General features: G+C 45.6%; 1 protein-coding gene across 1 annotated transcript; it reads left to right on the top strand.

Moving 5' to 3' along the window:
- The first annotated feature begins 748 nt into the window (after positions 1 to 748).
- On the top strand, positions 749 to 16,610 carry MDH2 (malate dehydrogenase 2). Its single transcript, XM_079955325.1, has 9 exons — positions 749 to 908; positions 5,759 to 5,927; positions 8,456 to 8,539; positions 10,377 to 10,486; positions 10,653 to 10,778; positions 13,058 to 13,135; positions 14,158 to 14,257; positions 15,556 to 15,707; positions 16,292 to 16,610. The coding sequence occupies exons 1-9, from the start codon at positions 843 to 845 to the stop codon at positions 16,421 to 16,423; spliced, it is 1,017 nt and encodes a 338-aa protein (XP_079811451.1). The 5' UTR covers positions 749 to 842; the 3' UTR covers positions 16,424 to 16,610.
- The last annotated feature ends 464 nt before the right edge of the window (positions 16,611 to 17,074 follow it).

Here is a 17,074-nt window from a genome sequence, read left to right as displayed (position 1 = left end):
TCTGCACAGGAAAAATAATATGAGGTTCAATCTTCAATTGTACTTTATTAGGGTTATTTTTTTCCCCTTTCTGCTACTGTGCAACTTCACGAAAAAAATTAAATAATTTTAGTGTTTACAGGTTGTTATTATTAACATGGAAGTTTTCTGTCTTTGTGTAAATGACACCCAGGGTTTAAAACAGCATTAACGTTTAAAAAGGCGGCCAATCGCTCTTTTAAATGGATAAATGAAAAAGTTACAGGTCTTTGAAATAAAGCCTTTGTGTATCCAGTGCTCGCCAGACTCAGACTTAAACCAATCCAAATTAAGGGGCGTGATTTTACAGCGCATTCCCAATCAATGTATATGCAGAAATGAGTCCCATTGAATTCAGTGGGGCGTTACTTCCATGAAAATGGGATTAGAATTGCATCTACATTTAAATCCATTAATTTAAATGGATTTACTCTGAGTTTGCAACTCACTGTAGGTAGGTGTGTGTGGATGTGTGTAAGATTCTTCCGCCAACGCCAAAATGTATTTTTGATTACTATATTAACACATATATAAAATGTGTAAAAATATATTTATTTATTTTTTAAAAAATATAAATATGAATCAAATTTCCAGACAGGTACATAGCTTGCGAGGCAGTGTGCAAAAACATCGCGAGAAAACGCGAGAGGGGCTTAAACGGGGTGGGCGCGGCGAGCGTGGAAACGGAAAGCCCAAAGCGGCAAGAGACCGAGCTCTCGCGAGACAACGACGGCGAAGTCTCGCGGTGCCCTCGCTGCCTGGAGGTCGTTCCCGAAGGAGAAAGAAGCCGCCGACTCTTCCCACGCCGTTCGCAGCCGACGACCATGTTCTCCCGCCTTACCCGGCCCGCCTCCGCCGCGCTCCGCAGAGGCTTCGCCACCTCCTCCCAGGTAGTTGAAGCGGGGAGGCGACGGGGGCCCGCGAGGGTTACCTGACGTGGGACGAGGCAGCGGCGGCAGCGAGTAGCCGTGGCTTGGGCCTGCTTGAATGAGATAGTGCGCATGCGTCTGGGGTGTCCTGTGCTCGGCGCTGCGCAAGGCAGCCAGGTGTCGGTGGCGCTGCACCCCGCGTGGTTACGAGGGCTGGTCGGCTGTTGCCCACTTGATTATTTTTATTATTTCTCTGCTGCATTTTAATCCAAGGAGGTGGTCACATGGTTCCCCTCCCTCTCCATTTCATCCTCACAACAACCCTGTGAGGTAGGTTAGGCTTGGAGGCAGTGACTGGCCCTCAAGGTCACCCAGAGAGCTTCCTGCGGGGACTGGCTCGGTGCTGGAGATTATAGCTGACTTCATCTTTTCCCTTTGAGTTGGTTAATTCATTCAGTCACATACACTTGCAGATGAGAGAGAAACTTCCTAATGTTGAGTGGAGGTGTAATCCATTCATCTGCATATACAGCTGATGCATTTTTTCTTAAAAGGCATTTATTTGCTGCATCTCGCAGTCATTGCAGCTTTTATGCGAAATGCATTTGGCATATACAGCGGGTAACGCTTTCAGATTAAGAATTATACAAAGGTAAGATTCAGAGAGCACCATGGGTGCTCCTTATTTTAAATAGCAGCTGTTGGGAATTTTGCAGTCTTTGCTATTACTTGATTGTTTCTCTCCACAAGGAGAAAAGTTGCATAAAAAACAGCTGTGTGTCCTGGATAAAACCATTATAATTAAACCATTTTGTCTTATTTTGGTCATCCCCTTGATAAATGTGGTAGTCTTCTTTATTCATTTTAAAATAATTCGTTTTAATTCATTCACACCAAGAGCCAGTGTGGTGTAGTGGTTAGAGTGTCAGACCAGGACCTGGGAGAGAACAGGGTTCAAATCTCCACAGCCATGAAGCCATGACCTTGGGCCAGTCACTGCCTCTCGGCTTAACCTACCTTACAGACTTGTTGTGGGAATTAAATTGGGAAAGGGAGAACAATATATGACACCTCAAGCTCTTAGGAGAAAAAAGGTGAGATATAAATGCAATAAATAAATTTTACTTCCAGAAGGAATCTATGGTTTCTGACAAATGTTGTTTGTTGACCAAAATGTTTTTTAATTGATCTGTCCAGTCTCTTGACTAAGGCTCTAGAAGTCTTGGTGAGGAAATTCTATTGGGAATGGAGGAATGTGCTTTTGGGGTGGGGGAAAAGAACTGCTTGTTAAAAGTCCACTGGAAGGATCTTCAGTAAATTGCTTAGTGTGAATAGCTGCCTATAAGCCCAGGAAGGTGTGAAAAGCCAGTGCAGGTAAAGATTTGGGCTAATACTGTATTTTAAGTCCCATTCAGATGGTAGGAATGGCATGACCCTTTTGCAGATGACTGAGCAGAGGCTAGATTGAAAAAAAGATGTGGAAGAACTTGTATTGGCAGTGCCAGAATGGGAGGTTTGGTTGGAAGGTTTGCTGAGGAAATGAGCCTCACTTTGTTGGGGATACAGGATGGAAGCAGCAAGACGTGTTGGTGGAGGGGCAGGTTCCTGATGGCAAATGACCTTGTGGTCAATAAATAAAGTTTCATGGCGTTGTCTGCACCAGTTCCTTTTAGCTTGATGCGCCTCTCAGAATAACACAAGGACTCTCATCCTATTACTTTTTTTAGGCTTTGTTCCTCATTAGTGCTCTGCTTCTTGGTTGTTTGCCAAGAAAGCACTTCATTAACAAGTTCAGGCCTCGCATTTAATTTGTACAAATGTCTTGCAACATCCTTCATCCTGGCTACTTTACAGACCTTTCACCCTTCCTAGTCTTTTGCAACTCCCACCTATTAACGGTAACATTTCTGCTCATTTCTTTTCAGGGTTGGGGCTCTCCTGTTCTTGCACGATTGCCGCTACTTCCCATTGGAGCAAAAACACTCCCTTCTGAATCATCTGTGTTCGCTGCAGAAAGCTCTGCAATATCAGTGGCCTCTGATTACATTAAATTCCTGGGCTTTGCAGAGGGAGGGAGGTGGGAGACAGAATCTGTTACTCTTCAGTTCACTGCTGGCCTTCAACTTGCAGGGCTTTTACTCGTGCCTGTTACTTTTTGTCAGCTTTCCCCCATTTGCTCCACTTAATTCTATTTATTCAAAGATTTGTAGCCAGACTTATTATAAAATAGCAAGACAGTTAATAGGATAAAATTAGTGCAATAAACCAGTAAAAAACAAGGAAGCACAAATACTAGAGATGTCCAGAATTTTCCGTGGAACTGGTACTAAAAAAAACTGCACAGGAGTGCTTCCTTGAATGTTTTAGCCAATTGGTGGACCATTATTGTTGTGGTGGCCTGCTTGTGTCTTTAGGGGAGTCATCTTTCTCCAACCTGCTTCTGTCCAGGTGTTTTGGACTAAAACGCCCCGTCAGCCCCAGACATGGCATGATACAGGTCTAGGAGGGGCAGGAGCCAGACTGCAGCTGGTTCCAGGTACACGTGGTGGTGGTGGGATTTCTGCCTTGCTTCCCACAGATGTAGCCTGGTGGATCGGCTGTGGATGAAGGCAGTTCTATGTAGCAAAGAGCTGTGTTGCAGCTGGCTATATTTTACCCCTGTGGATGGGTCAGTGGCTAGAGCTGTGGAAAAGTCTAGCAACTCTTTGAACTCAAAGCTGTTTGACAAGAGAATGGACTTCCTATGAAGACGGTGGCTCTCCTTCATTGAAGGTTTTTTAAGCAGAGGTTGGTTGACCATCTGTCATGGATGCTTTAGTTGAGATTCCCGCATTGCTGGATTAGAAGATCCTCAGGGTCCCTTCCAACTCTACAATTATATGATTCTAATAGTTTTGCCCAGCTGCATTTATCAAGATACATAAGCAGGAAGCTATCCTGGTTTGGCTGAGAATGTGTCATGGGGCTCAAGCTCATTAGAGGGAGAGGCTTCCTCAGCGTATTTTAACATTAAATGGGACACTGTAAAATATTAGTATCTTAAGTGTCCTCTATTTGAAATGCTAGTCTAAACTCGTCCATCCAGTCAGTCTGATCTGCGCCAGTGAGGGCCTAAGCTTCATTTCTGGGCAAACCCAAATATTCTAAAAACCTGGAGCCACTTTTTTGAATTATTTAACAAAAAATGTATACTGCTTAACTGAAAATTAAATCTCTTGGTGGTTTGCAAACAATATAAAATGCACATTAAAATTGTCAACCAAAGTATTTAAAATACAAGTTTATAAAAATGAATAATATCAACAGTTTAAAATGGTATTCTAAGCTAAAATTATGGATTAAAATACACATCAGCTTTATGTGTCTAGTTGGCTTGTTCAAACTGAAATTCCCCCCTTCCATCTTCTGGACTCTAGAAGTAATAGTGGAGAATGGGGGATTAAAGTATGCACAGATCTTTGGAGGTGAAAAGCAGTGACTGTGTCTCTTTAAGCATTTACTTTGGGCAGGGGAGAGGCTACATTCCCATGGGACAACTTATCGGGGAAGGACTGCGTGCCAACCCTTCTTTCTATTTCTCTCCCCTTCATTTTTCCTTCCTTGCCTGCGCGCGTGCACACACACACAGTTAGACGCCAGGGGTGCAGGTTGCCCATCCTTGATCTAACTAGCTTATTGTGACAAGAGCTTTTGTGGGTGCAGTGAGCTGGCTTGATGAGACAGGGCTTTCTGTTCACCAGAGCATTCCACCTAAGGAATAAAATGTGTGACTTGGCAGGCAGCTTTATTCTGTTTCTTGTCAATTGTTAATACAAGCCCTGAGAAAGTTATCCAGTTTGTAAATCTGGCCTGTGAATCCTCTTGTCCCTGTTGACCTTGAAAAATCCTCCATTTTGAGTCTCAAAGCCCTGAGGTCAGAGTGCCTCCAAAGGCAGGGGGAGCAGTTCAGCCAATATTATCCTCAATGTTTTTCCTTTCCCTCCTCCTTGGGCTATTAACCACCTGTAACGCAGGCATTGGGATCACCTTTGTTTGGTTCAGTAGTCTTGGCAGTTTCCTTCTTTCAAAACTGCACTGTCAGTGGCATCAGTCTGCCATGGAAGTAATTGGAGAACTTGGCAGTGGCTTAACTTCTCCTTGGCCAAAGGATAGAAGTCCCTCTTGTCTATCAGCAAAGCTGCTTACAAGTCTCCTATGGTCCCTAATCAATTACTGCCAATATATAGTGGGGAATTCTTAAAGAAATGAAGGAGAAGGGTTAGGTGCTCACTTTCCAGCCAAGCCAGAGTCTGTGCTAAAAAAGTGGGGCTTAAGGAAGGATTTGATTTAGTGTGATTTAGTAAGCTGCATAATTTTTTTTTACAGAAACTCCTGTATAGGATATAGGGTGCTCTTTCAAATTTGAGATCTTTAGTTCCCGGAAGGTTACAAGTTCTAACCAAGAATACCAATTTGTTTGGCTATTGCCATAAACATATAAAGTAATTTGTATACTGATCTCTGGTGTGTGTTCAAAAACTCTTCCTTGGATGGGGAAAATACTTAGACCTCTGGTGTTTGGGACAACCGGGGTACTGTTTTGTGTTTCCGGAAGTGAGACAGGAACTGTTGGGTGATGAAGCAAGATTTGGACTTATGCTATATGGCAGCGTTTGCCAAGCTGGTACCCTCCAGAAGGTTTGCACTACAGCCAGCGCAGGGCATCCAGGCTGTCATGCAAACTTCAGATGTTCTTCATGTTACGATGAAGGATGTGATGTGACCATGTAAAGCTTTGGGAAGCTCTGCACAAGAGTAACACTTGACCACTTTTGGTTAGCGCCTGAGAATATTCCATTTTAAATCATTTTCTTCTCTTTGCCTGCTCTTAGAACAATGCTAAGGTGGCCGTGCTTGGTGCTTCTGGTGGGATTGGCCAACCTCTCTCTCTCCTACTGAAGAACAGCCCCTTAATCAGTCGTCTCAACCTCTATGATATCGCCCACACTCCTGGTGTAGCAGCTGACCTCAGCCACATCGAAACGAGAGCTGAAGTGAAAGGTATGAGTTGCCGGTTAAGCTTCTGGCCTAGTGCTCTGTGTTTATATATAATTTGTGTGCTCCTAATCCACAACGTTTATAGATGTAGTTGGTTGTAAGAACCCATAATGGATATGCATTCCCTAGAACTAGAGTGAGCTGGGCCACTCGCCAAAGCTGACAAGTTACTTCGTGCCACCTGAGCCTCAAGCAACATTGATGGATTCAGAAGTATCCCTATGCAGGTACATCTGGTCCAGGGAACCACCCACTAACCATGTTTCCGTCTTCTCCGGATTCAGCTTCAGATTATCCAGTCCATTGCTTTCTCTAAATGATTGTAATAATCATTCATAACTGGAGCAGGGAACCTGTGGCCCACCAGATGTGGATTAACTTGGACTCCCAGTGCCATAGCCACTATGGCCAGTGGTCAGAAATTGATGGGACTTTGTAGTACAGCAGCAACTAGAGGATTCCCACCCCTGGGTTCCCACCTCTGATTCATAGCCAACCTTCCATCCATCCAGTCTAGGGAACCGCCCACTAACTGTGCCTCAGTCTTATCTGGATTGAGCTTCATTTTGTTGGCTCTCATCCAGTCCATTACTGAAGCAAGACAACAGCACATCCACCGCCACACCTGCGGATATAAAGGAGAGGTAGAGCTGTGTGTCATTAGCATATTGCCCAATGCAAGGAGTACACACTTTAGATTCTCCCCACCCCGCAAAACTGGACAGAGAGCCTGGAGGGGGAGAGAATGTCTATACAGCAACTCCCCTTCTCCAACCCTCAAGTCTGCCCTGGTGCTGCACTCAGTACCCAGGTGAGCACAGCCAGGTAGGACCAAATATGGACTTTAGGCTGAGAAATGTTCCCCACCCCTACATTAAACCATAGTTTAGCATTGCAAGAATGAGCTGCAATGAGCCATTGACTTGGGCACTTCTCTGGTGTGGCTGTAGAAAGGGATTAAGAAGCATTTGCTTCTGTTTTGGATTGTGTCATCTTGCTGCTTATTGTGTCATCCAAAGCCAGACAAATGTGGTAGATCTAATCTATCCCCACAAGGTTTTTCAGAGCTTTGCACACAAAGTCAAATTGTTTGCAGAATGGGCTGGTTGCTGTGCTGAAAAAACTAGAAAAGTCTTGGGCTACCTACCGCTGCAGGCTTCCTATAAATGTACTTGCCCAGTGGAAAAGTGTGTGTGAGGTCTTGGAAAAGTTCCTGTTCTTCTCTGCTTTGGAAAAGGTGGAGATGCTTGTCATAATTGCGGTTGGGCAAAGGGTATTCAGGCTAGTGATGTGGCATCAGTGTGATTTGTGTTTATTGCAAAGGCATATCTGTGTGCTAAAGTGCAAACCCATGAATGCTCTGGAGTGTAGAGCAAGGGAGATCAGGGTGGTTCCTTTTTTGTGTTGTGGCTGTTAGCAGAGTTGAAGCTTTGGCCTCATCCTTCCAATTCCCACCGTGAATCACGTTGGTGGGAGGTGGAACTAGAGTGACAGAGAATCTCTGCTTATCTACCTCTCCTGATCTATCTCTGCCCTCTTATTACTGGAGGACATTGTAAGAAATGCAAGTTTGTGTGTGCGCAGCTGCAGTGGCTATGAATCTCTCCATGAGTTTCTCTTTCGCTTTTGGAAGGTTGCCTGGAGAGAAACACATTCCCATTTGCAGTATCCCACACTCTGAATTGAGCAAGCAGCAAAGGGTGGCCCTTTGTTTATCCTCCACACTAACCCTATCTGTGTTGAGAAGGACAAAGCTTCAGTCACACTCAACTGCAGGTTTAATTAAAAATGATATAAAGCTTATGGAGAGGGTTCTGTTGGTTGGTGCTTGAGCTTGCTCAGCTCAGAGCTCTGTTTGTAGATTCCACCCCCATCCCACCCCGTCTGAATATGCCTTCCCAATTTGAGTAAGTGAACTTGTCTGGCTAGCTTGCTTGACATGCTATCTGCTGCTGCTCCATGAAGCTCTTAATCTGCCTATATTTGTGCCCCATTGAGGATCAGTGCATAATGCTGTTAATAAAGCAATAAACGGTTTGGAACCCACTTACCTGAAGAGGCATCTTGGCCTGTCCATGTCTTAAGATGAAGGTTAAGACATTTTTATTTATCCAGATATTTTAATTCGTGTAATCTTCAGGGTGAATATTTAAATGTTGATTCCTGATGTTAGTGTGCGTTGTCTTAAGTTTTAATTATAAATGATGTGTTGGGTTTTAGTTAATGTATTGTCTATATTGGCAAAATCTGTTTAGATGAAGGGTGGTATAGAAATGTGTTAAGTATTGACTGGAAGCTGCAAGGTGCTGCATCTTGATGCAATGGAATACTGCTTCAGGATGCTATTTTTAAAATAAACAATAGAAAAAATTAGGTTCATCAACAGCAAATTCCTAAGCACCGCTCATGTCGTGGTCTAAATGTGTCTTCAGTTCCTGCACACACACATAATTCAGCATGTTGAGTTCATCTGGATGAGTGATCTGCCAATAGAAAAGTGTAAATGCAGCTATCTCTTTTTTTCACTTCAGGTTTCCTAGGACCTGAGCAGTTGCCAGAGTCTCTGAAGGGCTGCGAAGTTGTTGTTATTCCAGCCGGTGTTCCTAGAAAGCCGGGTAAGTCTTTTAATCTACGGAAATTCTAAAGGAGTGCCAAGTCACGTGGGATTGTTGTGTGAGTGCACCTGGCATCTCCCGGTGCCCCTGTTGAGGCATTCAACTTTGTGCCTGAGGAATAGGTATAGTATTCCGGGACAACTCATACCTCTGCCTCCCCTTGTAGACCAGTGACCAAAACAGTTCCTGCTTGAGCTTCAATTAGACTCAAAGGGCTGTGCATAAGTCTTCACTTGGTGGCTCTTCAGTGAAGCTGGATTAAAGTGCTTGACACCTTGTATTTTATTTTTATTTATTGTGTACAATTATTTATATCCTGCTTTCTGAGGTAGCTTACAGGAAACATTAAACTGTATTTTTAGAAACCACAATAAACAACGTCAGCATGCATAAACTGTAACTGGGAGTCTTCCCACAGGGCAGTTGGCAGCAGAATGGCCTGAGGAGAAAGCGCCGCAAACTTAAAATAGCTTGTAATATTTTATTAATTCCCTCCCTCTCTATTCTCCAGGCTTCTCCCAGTTGCCATAGGAAGGCCCATAGCTCAGTGGTGGAGCACCTTCTTTGACTGCAGAAGGGCTATTGTTCAATCCTTGGCATATCTAGGACTGGGAGAGATCGATGCCTGAAACCCTGGAGAGCCACTACTAGTCAAGGTGTAGATAACACTGAGCTAGACAAGGTGTAGATAACACTCAGCTCTCCGTGTAAGGCAGTTTCCTATGTCCCCATAATATGCTGCCTTGTCCAACATTTGCTGACCTGAATTCCTTCCTGCAGACCTTCAGAGCTTCTAATGCCCACATTACAAGGAGGAGGAGGAGAGAGGTAGGCTGGAGCCCTTTTAAGCAGTGCGAAGTCTGTTTTTCCTTGAAATACTTACCTGCTTGTTGTGCCTCCTGCCACTGTCTCCATCTGACACTTGAGAACTTTGCTCATGGGCTACCCAGTGCTGCAGGCATCCACAGACATGCTTGCCAACTTCTGGCAACCATGCCTTTTAATTTAAATTTGTCAAGAGCTTCTGCCCTCTTCTGAAACCTGAGGGGAAATTCAGTTTGAGGCCTTGGGGAGAGACCCTGCTCCTTCATCAGCTTTGGGGGGAGGTATTCTTTGTTTGGCATTCAAAGTGGTTCAGTGCAATGCAGCTGAATCCTGAAATTCAACCCAGCTTGCACAATTACACTGGGCCTCAGAGGTACTTGGAGCACTCAGTGTGAGGTTGCCACCAGGGGTGTCATTCCTCTCTCCACTCTGGAGGGGGTCACAAAGAGCCGAAATTTTCGCTGCCTGCTGCTGCCAGAGGGGGTGCTTCAGCCTACTCTGTTCCATGCTGGCAACCAGAGATGGTTGAAGTGCAGTAGTGTTGCAGACAAGGGAGGCACCTGCCTTTTCCTGGGGCATGTATGTCAACATCACAGGTGGAGCCTCTTTTTCAGCCCAGGGACTGCATTCCCTCATGGGCAGCCTTCTGCCAGTCAGTGATGGGCAGGGGAATGGATATACAACTCTTGCTTTGGTGTGGTAGACTACATTCCAGCCATGCAGAAGTCTCCACATCTCTCCATTGCCCTTCTAGGCAAGTAAGAGGCATTAGCACAGTTCAAAGGCGCTTGTGGTGGGTGTGTAGCAGGAGCAGAGAGAGGCATGGTCTAGGGAGTGCCCTGAGGGCCAGAGAGATATGGAGGGCCGCATTCATCCCACAGACTCTCTGGTGTGTAGTGCCCAGCTGGGGACTTACCTATGAGTGTACCTATGATGTGATTTCTCTTTATCTGAATGGGGGTTAGATAGATACTGGAAAGCAGCTAATAAGTTTCTCCACTGTGCTCTGTAGGCATGACCCGTGATGACCTTTTCAACACGAATGCCACCATTGTTGCTAACCTGGCAGCCGCTTGTGCCCAGCACTGCCCTGAAGCCATGATCTGTGTGATTGCAAATCCGGTAAGCAAATTCCAGCCTCCCTTTGCCTGTGAGTAAAAGGAGTGCAGTGTGTCTGACAGTAGCCGGATTGGGAAACAGGTGTGTGCCTTTTTCTCTCTTCTCCCCTGATATAGAGGGAGCTTTTGTGCATTTAAAAGGGCAGTGATTTTTTTCTTTTTGCTTTCAGGTCAATTCTACCATCCCAATTACTTCTGAGGTCTTTAAGAAGCATGGGGTATACAACCCCAACAAAATTTTCGGCGTCACAACACTGGACATTGTCCGAGCAAACACTTTTGTGGCTGAACTGAAGGTAGGTTGTTGCAGTCTGGGCTCACATTTGGCGTTTAGGACTCCATTAATGTCCTTAGGTCTCACTGTAACATAAGGATTTGTGGTGATGGAACTTCCCCAGATTTCTGTCTGTGGTACAGGCCCAATTAGAAAATGAATTTTTGGCTCTGTCCTTTCGTAAGCCCAAGTCCTTGAGCTGCCTCCACTCCTGCCAGAAATGGCTCTACTGTAGAAAATGTGCCTGGATTTTAATTTTTTTAAGCCAGTGTTTAATGCTACAAACTTTGTTACTGAGTGCAGATTTGGGACTTATCTTCCAGCATGTGGATAATCTAAACAAGGGACTGTGAACAGAATCATGGTTCAGAGAGTAGCAGCTGCAGGAGGAAGTAGCCAGTCAAGAGGGCAAATTATATTACACCTAAGCAGGGGCAGCCAACGTGGTGCCCTCTGGATATTGTTGAACTGTTGTTGAACAACAGCTGGATTCCTTGTACCCTTTAATCTTTCCTCTGCAACTACAGACTGCTGAATCAAACCTATAAAAATTGTAAGCTGCCATGCCCAGCAGGCTGTTGACTGGGTGGCAGACATCCTTCCGTAGGTGACACATTAGCTGTTACTTGGGTGGTTTGGCATTCAACAGCCTGGTTGCTGCTTCAGGGTCTGCTAGGATGATCAACACCCTAACTTCCTTAGATTCTGCGGGTCCTTCTCTGCCGGTCTAGTCACAAAGCAGAAGGCAGCTTGACGTTTCAACGCCCTGTGATCTCTTTGCCAGCTAGGCACACTTTGTGAAAGACATGGAAGGCCTATTGTCCTGGGCCAAAGAAAAACTGATCTCTGGCCAGCTGCTGTCCGCTGAAACAGAACAGCATGTCCTCCCTTCACCTTGGCATAAGGTTGCAGGGATAATAAATAGAAATCCCATGATGTAGTTTTGATTTACTCCTTTGCACTTCGGCTGCAGGCCAAAACATTTCCAGATCTATCTTCCGCATATTATTAGCCCACTCTTGGAGTTGGGAAGAAGCGGTGGCTGAAGAACCTCTGAGCGCAGTTCTGTTGCACAGATTGTGGGTTCAAGTATGCAGCTGTATTTCCAGAAATCAGGCCTCTCAAATCTGTGCTCATTGCTCTTTCGCAGCCAGGGCACCTTAAATACCTGCTTTTTTTCAGGGTTGCAGTGTTGGGTTACCTTGATGTTTCCGTTCTGCCCCCACCTGCAGTTCATTTGCATTTTGCAAATTAAATTGAATATATACCTTATAAAGGTTTTTGCCTTTTACCACTTCTTTTTGGGAAGGGAAGATAGGCATGGGAATTGGGAGAGACATAATGGCAGAGGTGCTAGAGCCTCACTTCTTAATCACGCCCTGGAAGGGCCCAAGTCTTAACCGAACATTTCCCACTAGTTTGAGCGTTTCTCAGTTCCATGAGGGATAGGAACTCCCGCCCCCACCCCCCAATCATAAAATGAAAGTGGGGATCTTGGGAATATTGGTTCTGTATCATCGCAATCCATCTGCATGCAAAGAGCATGCACATATATTTAAAAGAAAAAAAGAAAAAAAGAAAAGTACGTTCCGTCATGCAAAAGTACATAATACATGTATTTTGGGGATTGGTGCCCAGAACTTTCCTTTCAATTCAACAGTTCAGTTTTACACTTTAATAATAACAACAACAACAACAACATGCATCAGATCATTTCCAGATTGGAAGTGGATGTACCAATCTTTGGCTGTGTTCACGCCATATATGTAAAGCACTGTGATACCACTTTAAGCCAGCCTGACCTCCCCCAAGGAATCCTGACAGATGTAGTTTTTAAATGGTGCTGACTGTTGTTTGGAGGCTCCCTATTCCTCTTCTCAGGCTACAGTTCCCAGAGTTCCATTGGAAGAGGATTGGCTTTTAAACCACTGGGAAGTTTAGCTCTGAGGAGAATAGGAGTTTCCATAACAATTCTCGTCAACCTCAAAAAAACCCTACAACTCCCAGAAATCTTTGAGGGAAGCCATGATGGTCATAGTGCTTTAAATGTATGGTGTTATTGTGGCCTTTATCAGTCCTTAAACTGATACCAGCCCATCCGGCTCCCAGCCCATCGGTAGGCACAAGTTTAAAGGGCTGGTGTACTTGCAATACTGTTGGGTCTGCTGGCCTTTTAAGTTCATATGATTGCTGCTAATTGTGGTAGAGGCAGCGTGCCAATTCCTACTTCTCAATGAGCCCATCCAGCTTGCTGCAGATGTTGACTACAGATTCTTGCTGAAACCTGCCTTTCTTCCACAGGGCTTGGATCCAGCTCGTGTAAACGTTCCTGTGATCGGCGGCCATGCAGGAAAGACTATCATCCCTCTGATTTCTCAGGTCTGTGTTTAGAGTCCTAACTGTTCCAGAGTTTCATGATAGCTCTGGCTCTGGAAAAGTTGCCTGTGTGTATATGTGGGGAAAGTGTCTGTTATCGGAAGTATAGCTGCAGAGCCTTCCAGGAGAGTTTGGCTATGAATGGGAAGAGAAAGGCTTATGTGACCAGTTGGAAAGAGAGGCTGAAAGCACTACAGTCAGTCTTATCTTAGAGCATGTGATAGTGAGTTCAGAGGGGGCTTGCACAGGAGGCAGTGATGCCTACTTGGTTGGCTTTAAAAGAGAATTGGATGAATTCATGGAGGAGAGGGCTATTGATGGCTACTAGCCTTGATGATTATCCTCTGCCTCCACAGTTGGAGGCAGCCATGCTTCTGAATAGCAGTTTCTGGAAACCACAGGAAGGGGAGAGTGCTCTTGCGCTTGGATCCTGCTTGCTGGTTTCCCAGCTGTTTGGCCACACTGAGAACAGGGTGCTAGACTAGCTGGACCATTGGTGTGCTCCAGCAGGCTCTTTTGTTCTTGCACATTAAAATTCTCCTGATCGACCGATGACAAAATTCTGCGTGGGGAGCTCGGTGACGCAGTCGATGTCAGAAGCTTGAAGTCAGTGGCTGTCAGCTGAGAGGCACTTCCTTCAGGCTCTACTTCCTGCAAGGGTTGGGTGTGCTACTGATTTCCCCATGGGGGCAAGTGAGTGTGATTTGGAGGAAACACCCTTGTGGGCCAGATAGGAATCTCTGTCGAGCCTCATTCAACCTGCAGGCTAGAGATTCCCCACCCATGTTGTTGTATCCAACCAAACTCTACTTGGGAGTCAACCCATTCGGCAAACCTGAGTTATGTCATTTAATTTCAGTGGGTCTCCTCTGAATGTGACACATGTTGGATACAACCCTTAATCTTATAAATGCTTAAGCAGGGTACATGTAACACTCGTTAAAATAATTTTAATAAAATAAACAAAACTTAATATATGACTCATACATGGCTGAATCATAAATCTATTCCTCCTCCTCTTACAGTGTACGCCCAAAGTAGATTTCCCTCAGGACCAGTTGACAGCCCTTACTGGAAGGATTCAGGAGGCTGGGACGGAGGTTGTCAAGGCAAAAGCAGGTGCAGGTAGGTTGACTCACGGGAACGTTCCCCCTCTGGATTCCCATGTAGTATCCTTAAGTGGGGCAGTGCTACCAGTGGGGCTTAGTGAGTTATCAGCCGGCCAGCAGTGCAGCTTGTTCTTCTTGTCCAGCTGGACTGATCCCTCTCCCAGCCCAGCAACCACAAAGGAAGCAGGTGAAAATGCTCCAGCTGAGGCGAGAGTGTTGAGCTTCCCTTCAGCTCTGCAGTCCCAGAATAGCTGGCAGCTGGGAGTGTTCTTTGTGGCAGGGCCAGTGGAAGCAAGGTCCCTACAGTTTCTTTCTGACCAGTGGATAGAGTTTAGGCTGGTCTGCCCCCCCCAGCCGCCTTCATATTCTTCCTGAGAGACACAGTGGTGCAGTGTCCCAGTGACCCTTGTTCCCATTCATTGAAACTTTAGACACTTCATAAAGGGCTGTATGAGATGGTTATTGCCATGAAGGTGACAATCCAGATTTTAAGACATGGCATGAAAGGGAAAAGGAGGGAAAAAGAAAAGGAGTAAGGTGTAAAAGGAACAAAGTTTCTATAAGGGCCAACTGAAATGGGGAAAAATGGTTCAGGAGGAGGAGGAGCCATATAGTGGCTGGTATGTAGTTCAGCTGATGAGTTCATCTCCCATTGCTGCAGATGAATTCATTATTTTGCAATCTTTAAAGTGGGGGTGGGTAACCTGTGGTCCTCCAGGTGTTATCAGACTGTAACCCCCCCCCCCAAATAATCCGTGGCTATTGACCATACTGGCTGCTGGGAGTTGGGAGTTGGGAGTCCAACCACATCTAGACGAGGGCCACAGATTTTTTCTGTCTTGTCTTAAAGCGACCCTGTTAAGTGGGGGAGGAATATTACTGTCCTTGTAATTGTAGATCAGGGTATCCAACGTGGTACTGTCCAGATGTTGTTGGACTCCCAACTCCCACCAACCCCACCCAATGTGGTCAGTGGTTAGGGATGGTAGGCATTAGGAGTAAAAAATAATCTAGAGGGCGCCATGTCAGATATTACAGATGGGCAGCTGAGGCTGAGAGAGAATAGCTGGTCCATGGCAAAAGTGAGATTCAAATGCAGGACCCCTTGATTATTTGAGGCATGCTGTGTGCTGGGAAGCTTGCTGTATTCCTTTTGGGGAAACAGTTGGCCTGTGGGGGGCAGGGTTCACCACTGGAACATTTCCCACATCACTCCGGATGATGGCTTCAGAATTGTGCTGGCACGTTAGGTAGGCAGACCCCTTGTCCGTGTTCCTCCACGCTGTTGAATGTTTTCCCATTTCCCCCCAACAGGATCAGCCACGCTCTCTATGGCTTATGCTGGTGCCCGGTTTGTTTTCTCCGTCCTGGATGCGATGAATGGGAAGGAGGGGGTCATCGAGTGCTCTTTCGTCCGGTCAGAGGAAACCGAGTGCCCATATTTCTCCACGCCACTGCTGTTTGGGGTATGGAGCTGTGGTGACACTTGTGTCTATTTGCATATATGTGTAGATCACCTTCCGACCACTTGATTCTCGAATTCTGCCCATTTTTTCAGGCATATGCCTGTCACTGGCATTGCGTTGGAGAAGCCTTGGTCTCAGACTCATAAACCTAAAAAGACAAGATACCCAAACTGGGGGAAGGGGGAGTGGAAGGAAAAAGGATAGAGGAGGGAGATAACTTTGACAATGCCAGAAGGAAGTGGTGGGTTGTGAACGGGCATTGAAATCCCTCTGGGGCCGGGCTGGGTGACCTTGCTTGGACAGAGAGAGCAGAGTTCAGGGCAAGGGTTTTACACCAGGCAGATTTTGCAAAGGAGGTCTTTAGCATTACCTGGCCCTAGGTAGTTTAGGGAAGCCTTCTCTAACCTCCATGTGTTTTTCTTGCTAGGGCTGATGGGAGTTGTCATCATAGTGTTTTAAACCTGTGGTGTGAATGTGGCCTTTGTAACAGAGACTTTTCCAGCTAAAGCAACATTTGTCTCTCTAGCGTCTGCTTTGTTGTGCTAATCTCCCCACCCCTCACTTCCCCCCTCCTTCCCTTTTAGAAAAACGGCATTGAGAAGAACCTAGGCATTGGCAAGATTTCTCCTTTTGAAGAGAAGATGGTGGCAGAGGCGGTTTCGGAGCTGAAAGCTTCCATCAAGAAAGGGGAAGAGTTTGCCAAGAGCATGAAGTGAAGATCTGTTGATGACAAAAGAAGAGAACTGCAGCCCCCTTAATTTATTTTAAGGTGCATCATGTCACTTTAAAGGCTTCCGGAGCAAAGCATTGAGTTCTGCTTCCAGGCCTTGATGTTAGCCCTGCCCTATAAATCTGTTGATTGGAATTCCGTTCCACAATTAAAAAACAACCTGTTTATTTTTCCCCAATGTGTTCCCTGGGTGTAACCTGTGTGTGGTGATCTGAGTGTGTGCGCGCACATGTGTGTGTGTGCGCGTGTTCACATGCATGTGTTTGTGTGTGTCTATCTGGGCCTGTTCCCTAAAAGAGGCACTCCAAGATCAGTGTTTTGAGACTTGAGAGCTTTTCCACAAGGAAGTTTTGGGGTCGTAGTAGGGTTATCCCCACATACCTCTTTGGGCAGATGTTGAGGTGGTTGGTGGGGAGTCCTAAGATAGCTTTGCTTGTGTGCAAGCAGATTGTTATGCTTTAAGCCCTGTGGTGGAGACATATGGCCCATCTGATGTTTCTGCCCATACACCTCTTGATGGGCATCAGGTTCCCCATGCCTGATAGAGCAGTACATAGCCTCCAATATTTCTCTAATGAAAATAGAGACGTCACATTCAATAATGATAATCTTACTATTTATACCTCACATACCTTAC

The sequence above is a fragment of the Podarcis cretensis genome (assembly GCF_951804945.1).
Source record: "Podarcis cretensis genome assembly, chromosome: 15".
Taxonomy (NCBI): domain Eukaryota; kingdom Metazoa; phylum Chordata; class Lepidosauria; order Squamata; family Lacertidae; genus Podarcis; species Podarcis cretensis.
This window is presented reverse-complemented; position numbering and strand designations above follow the sequence as displayed.

Coding starts and splice junctions, on each gene's coding strand:
- MDH2 (XM_079955325.1), top strand. CDS start 843: ATGTTCTCCCGCCTTACCCGGCCCGCCTCCGCCGCGCTCCGCAGAGGC. Junction 5,928..8,455: donor AACGAGAGCTGAAGTGAAAG/GTATGAGTTGCC, acceptor TTTTCACTTCAG/GTTTCCTAGGACCTGAGCAG. Junction 13,136..14,157: donor TCATCCCTCTGATTTCTCAG/GTCTGTGTTTAG, acceptor CTCCTCTTACAG/TGTACGCCCAAAGTAGATTT.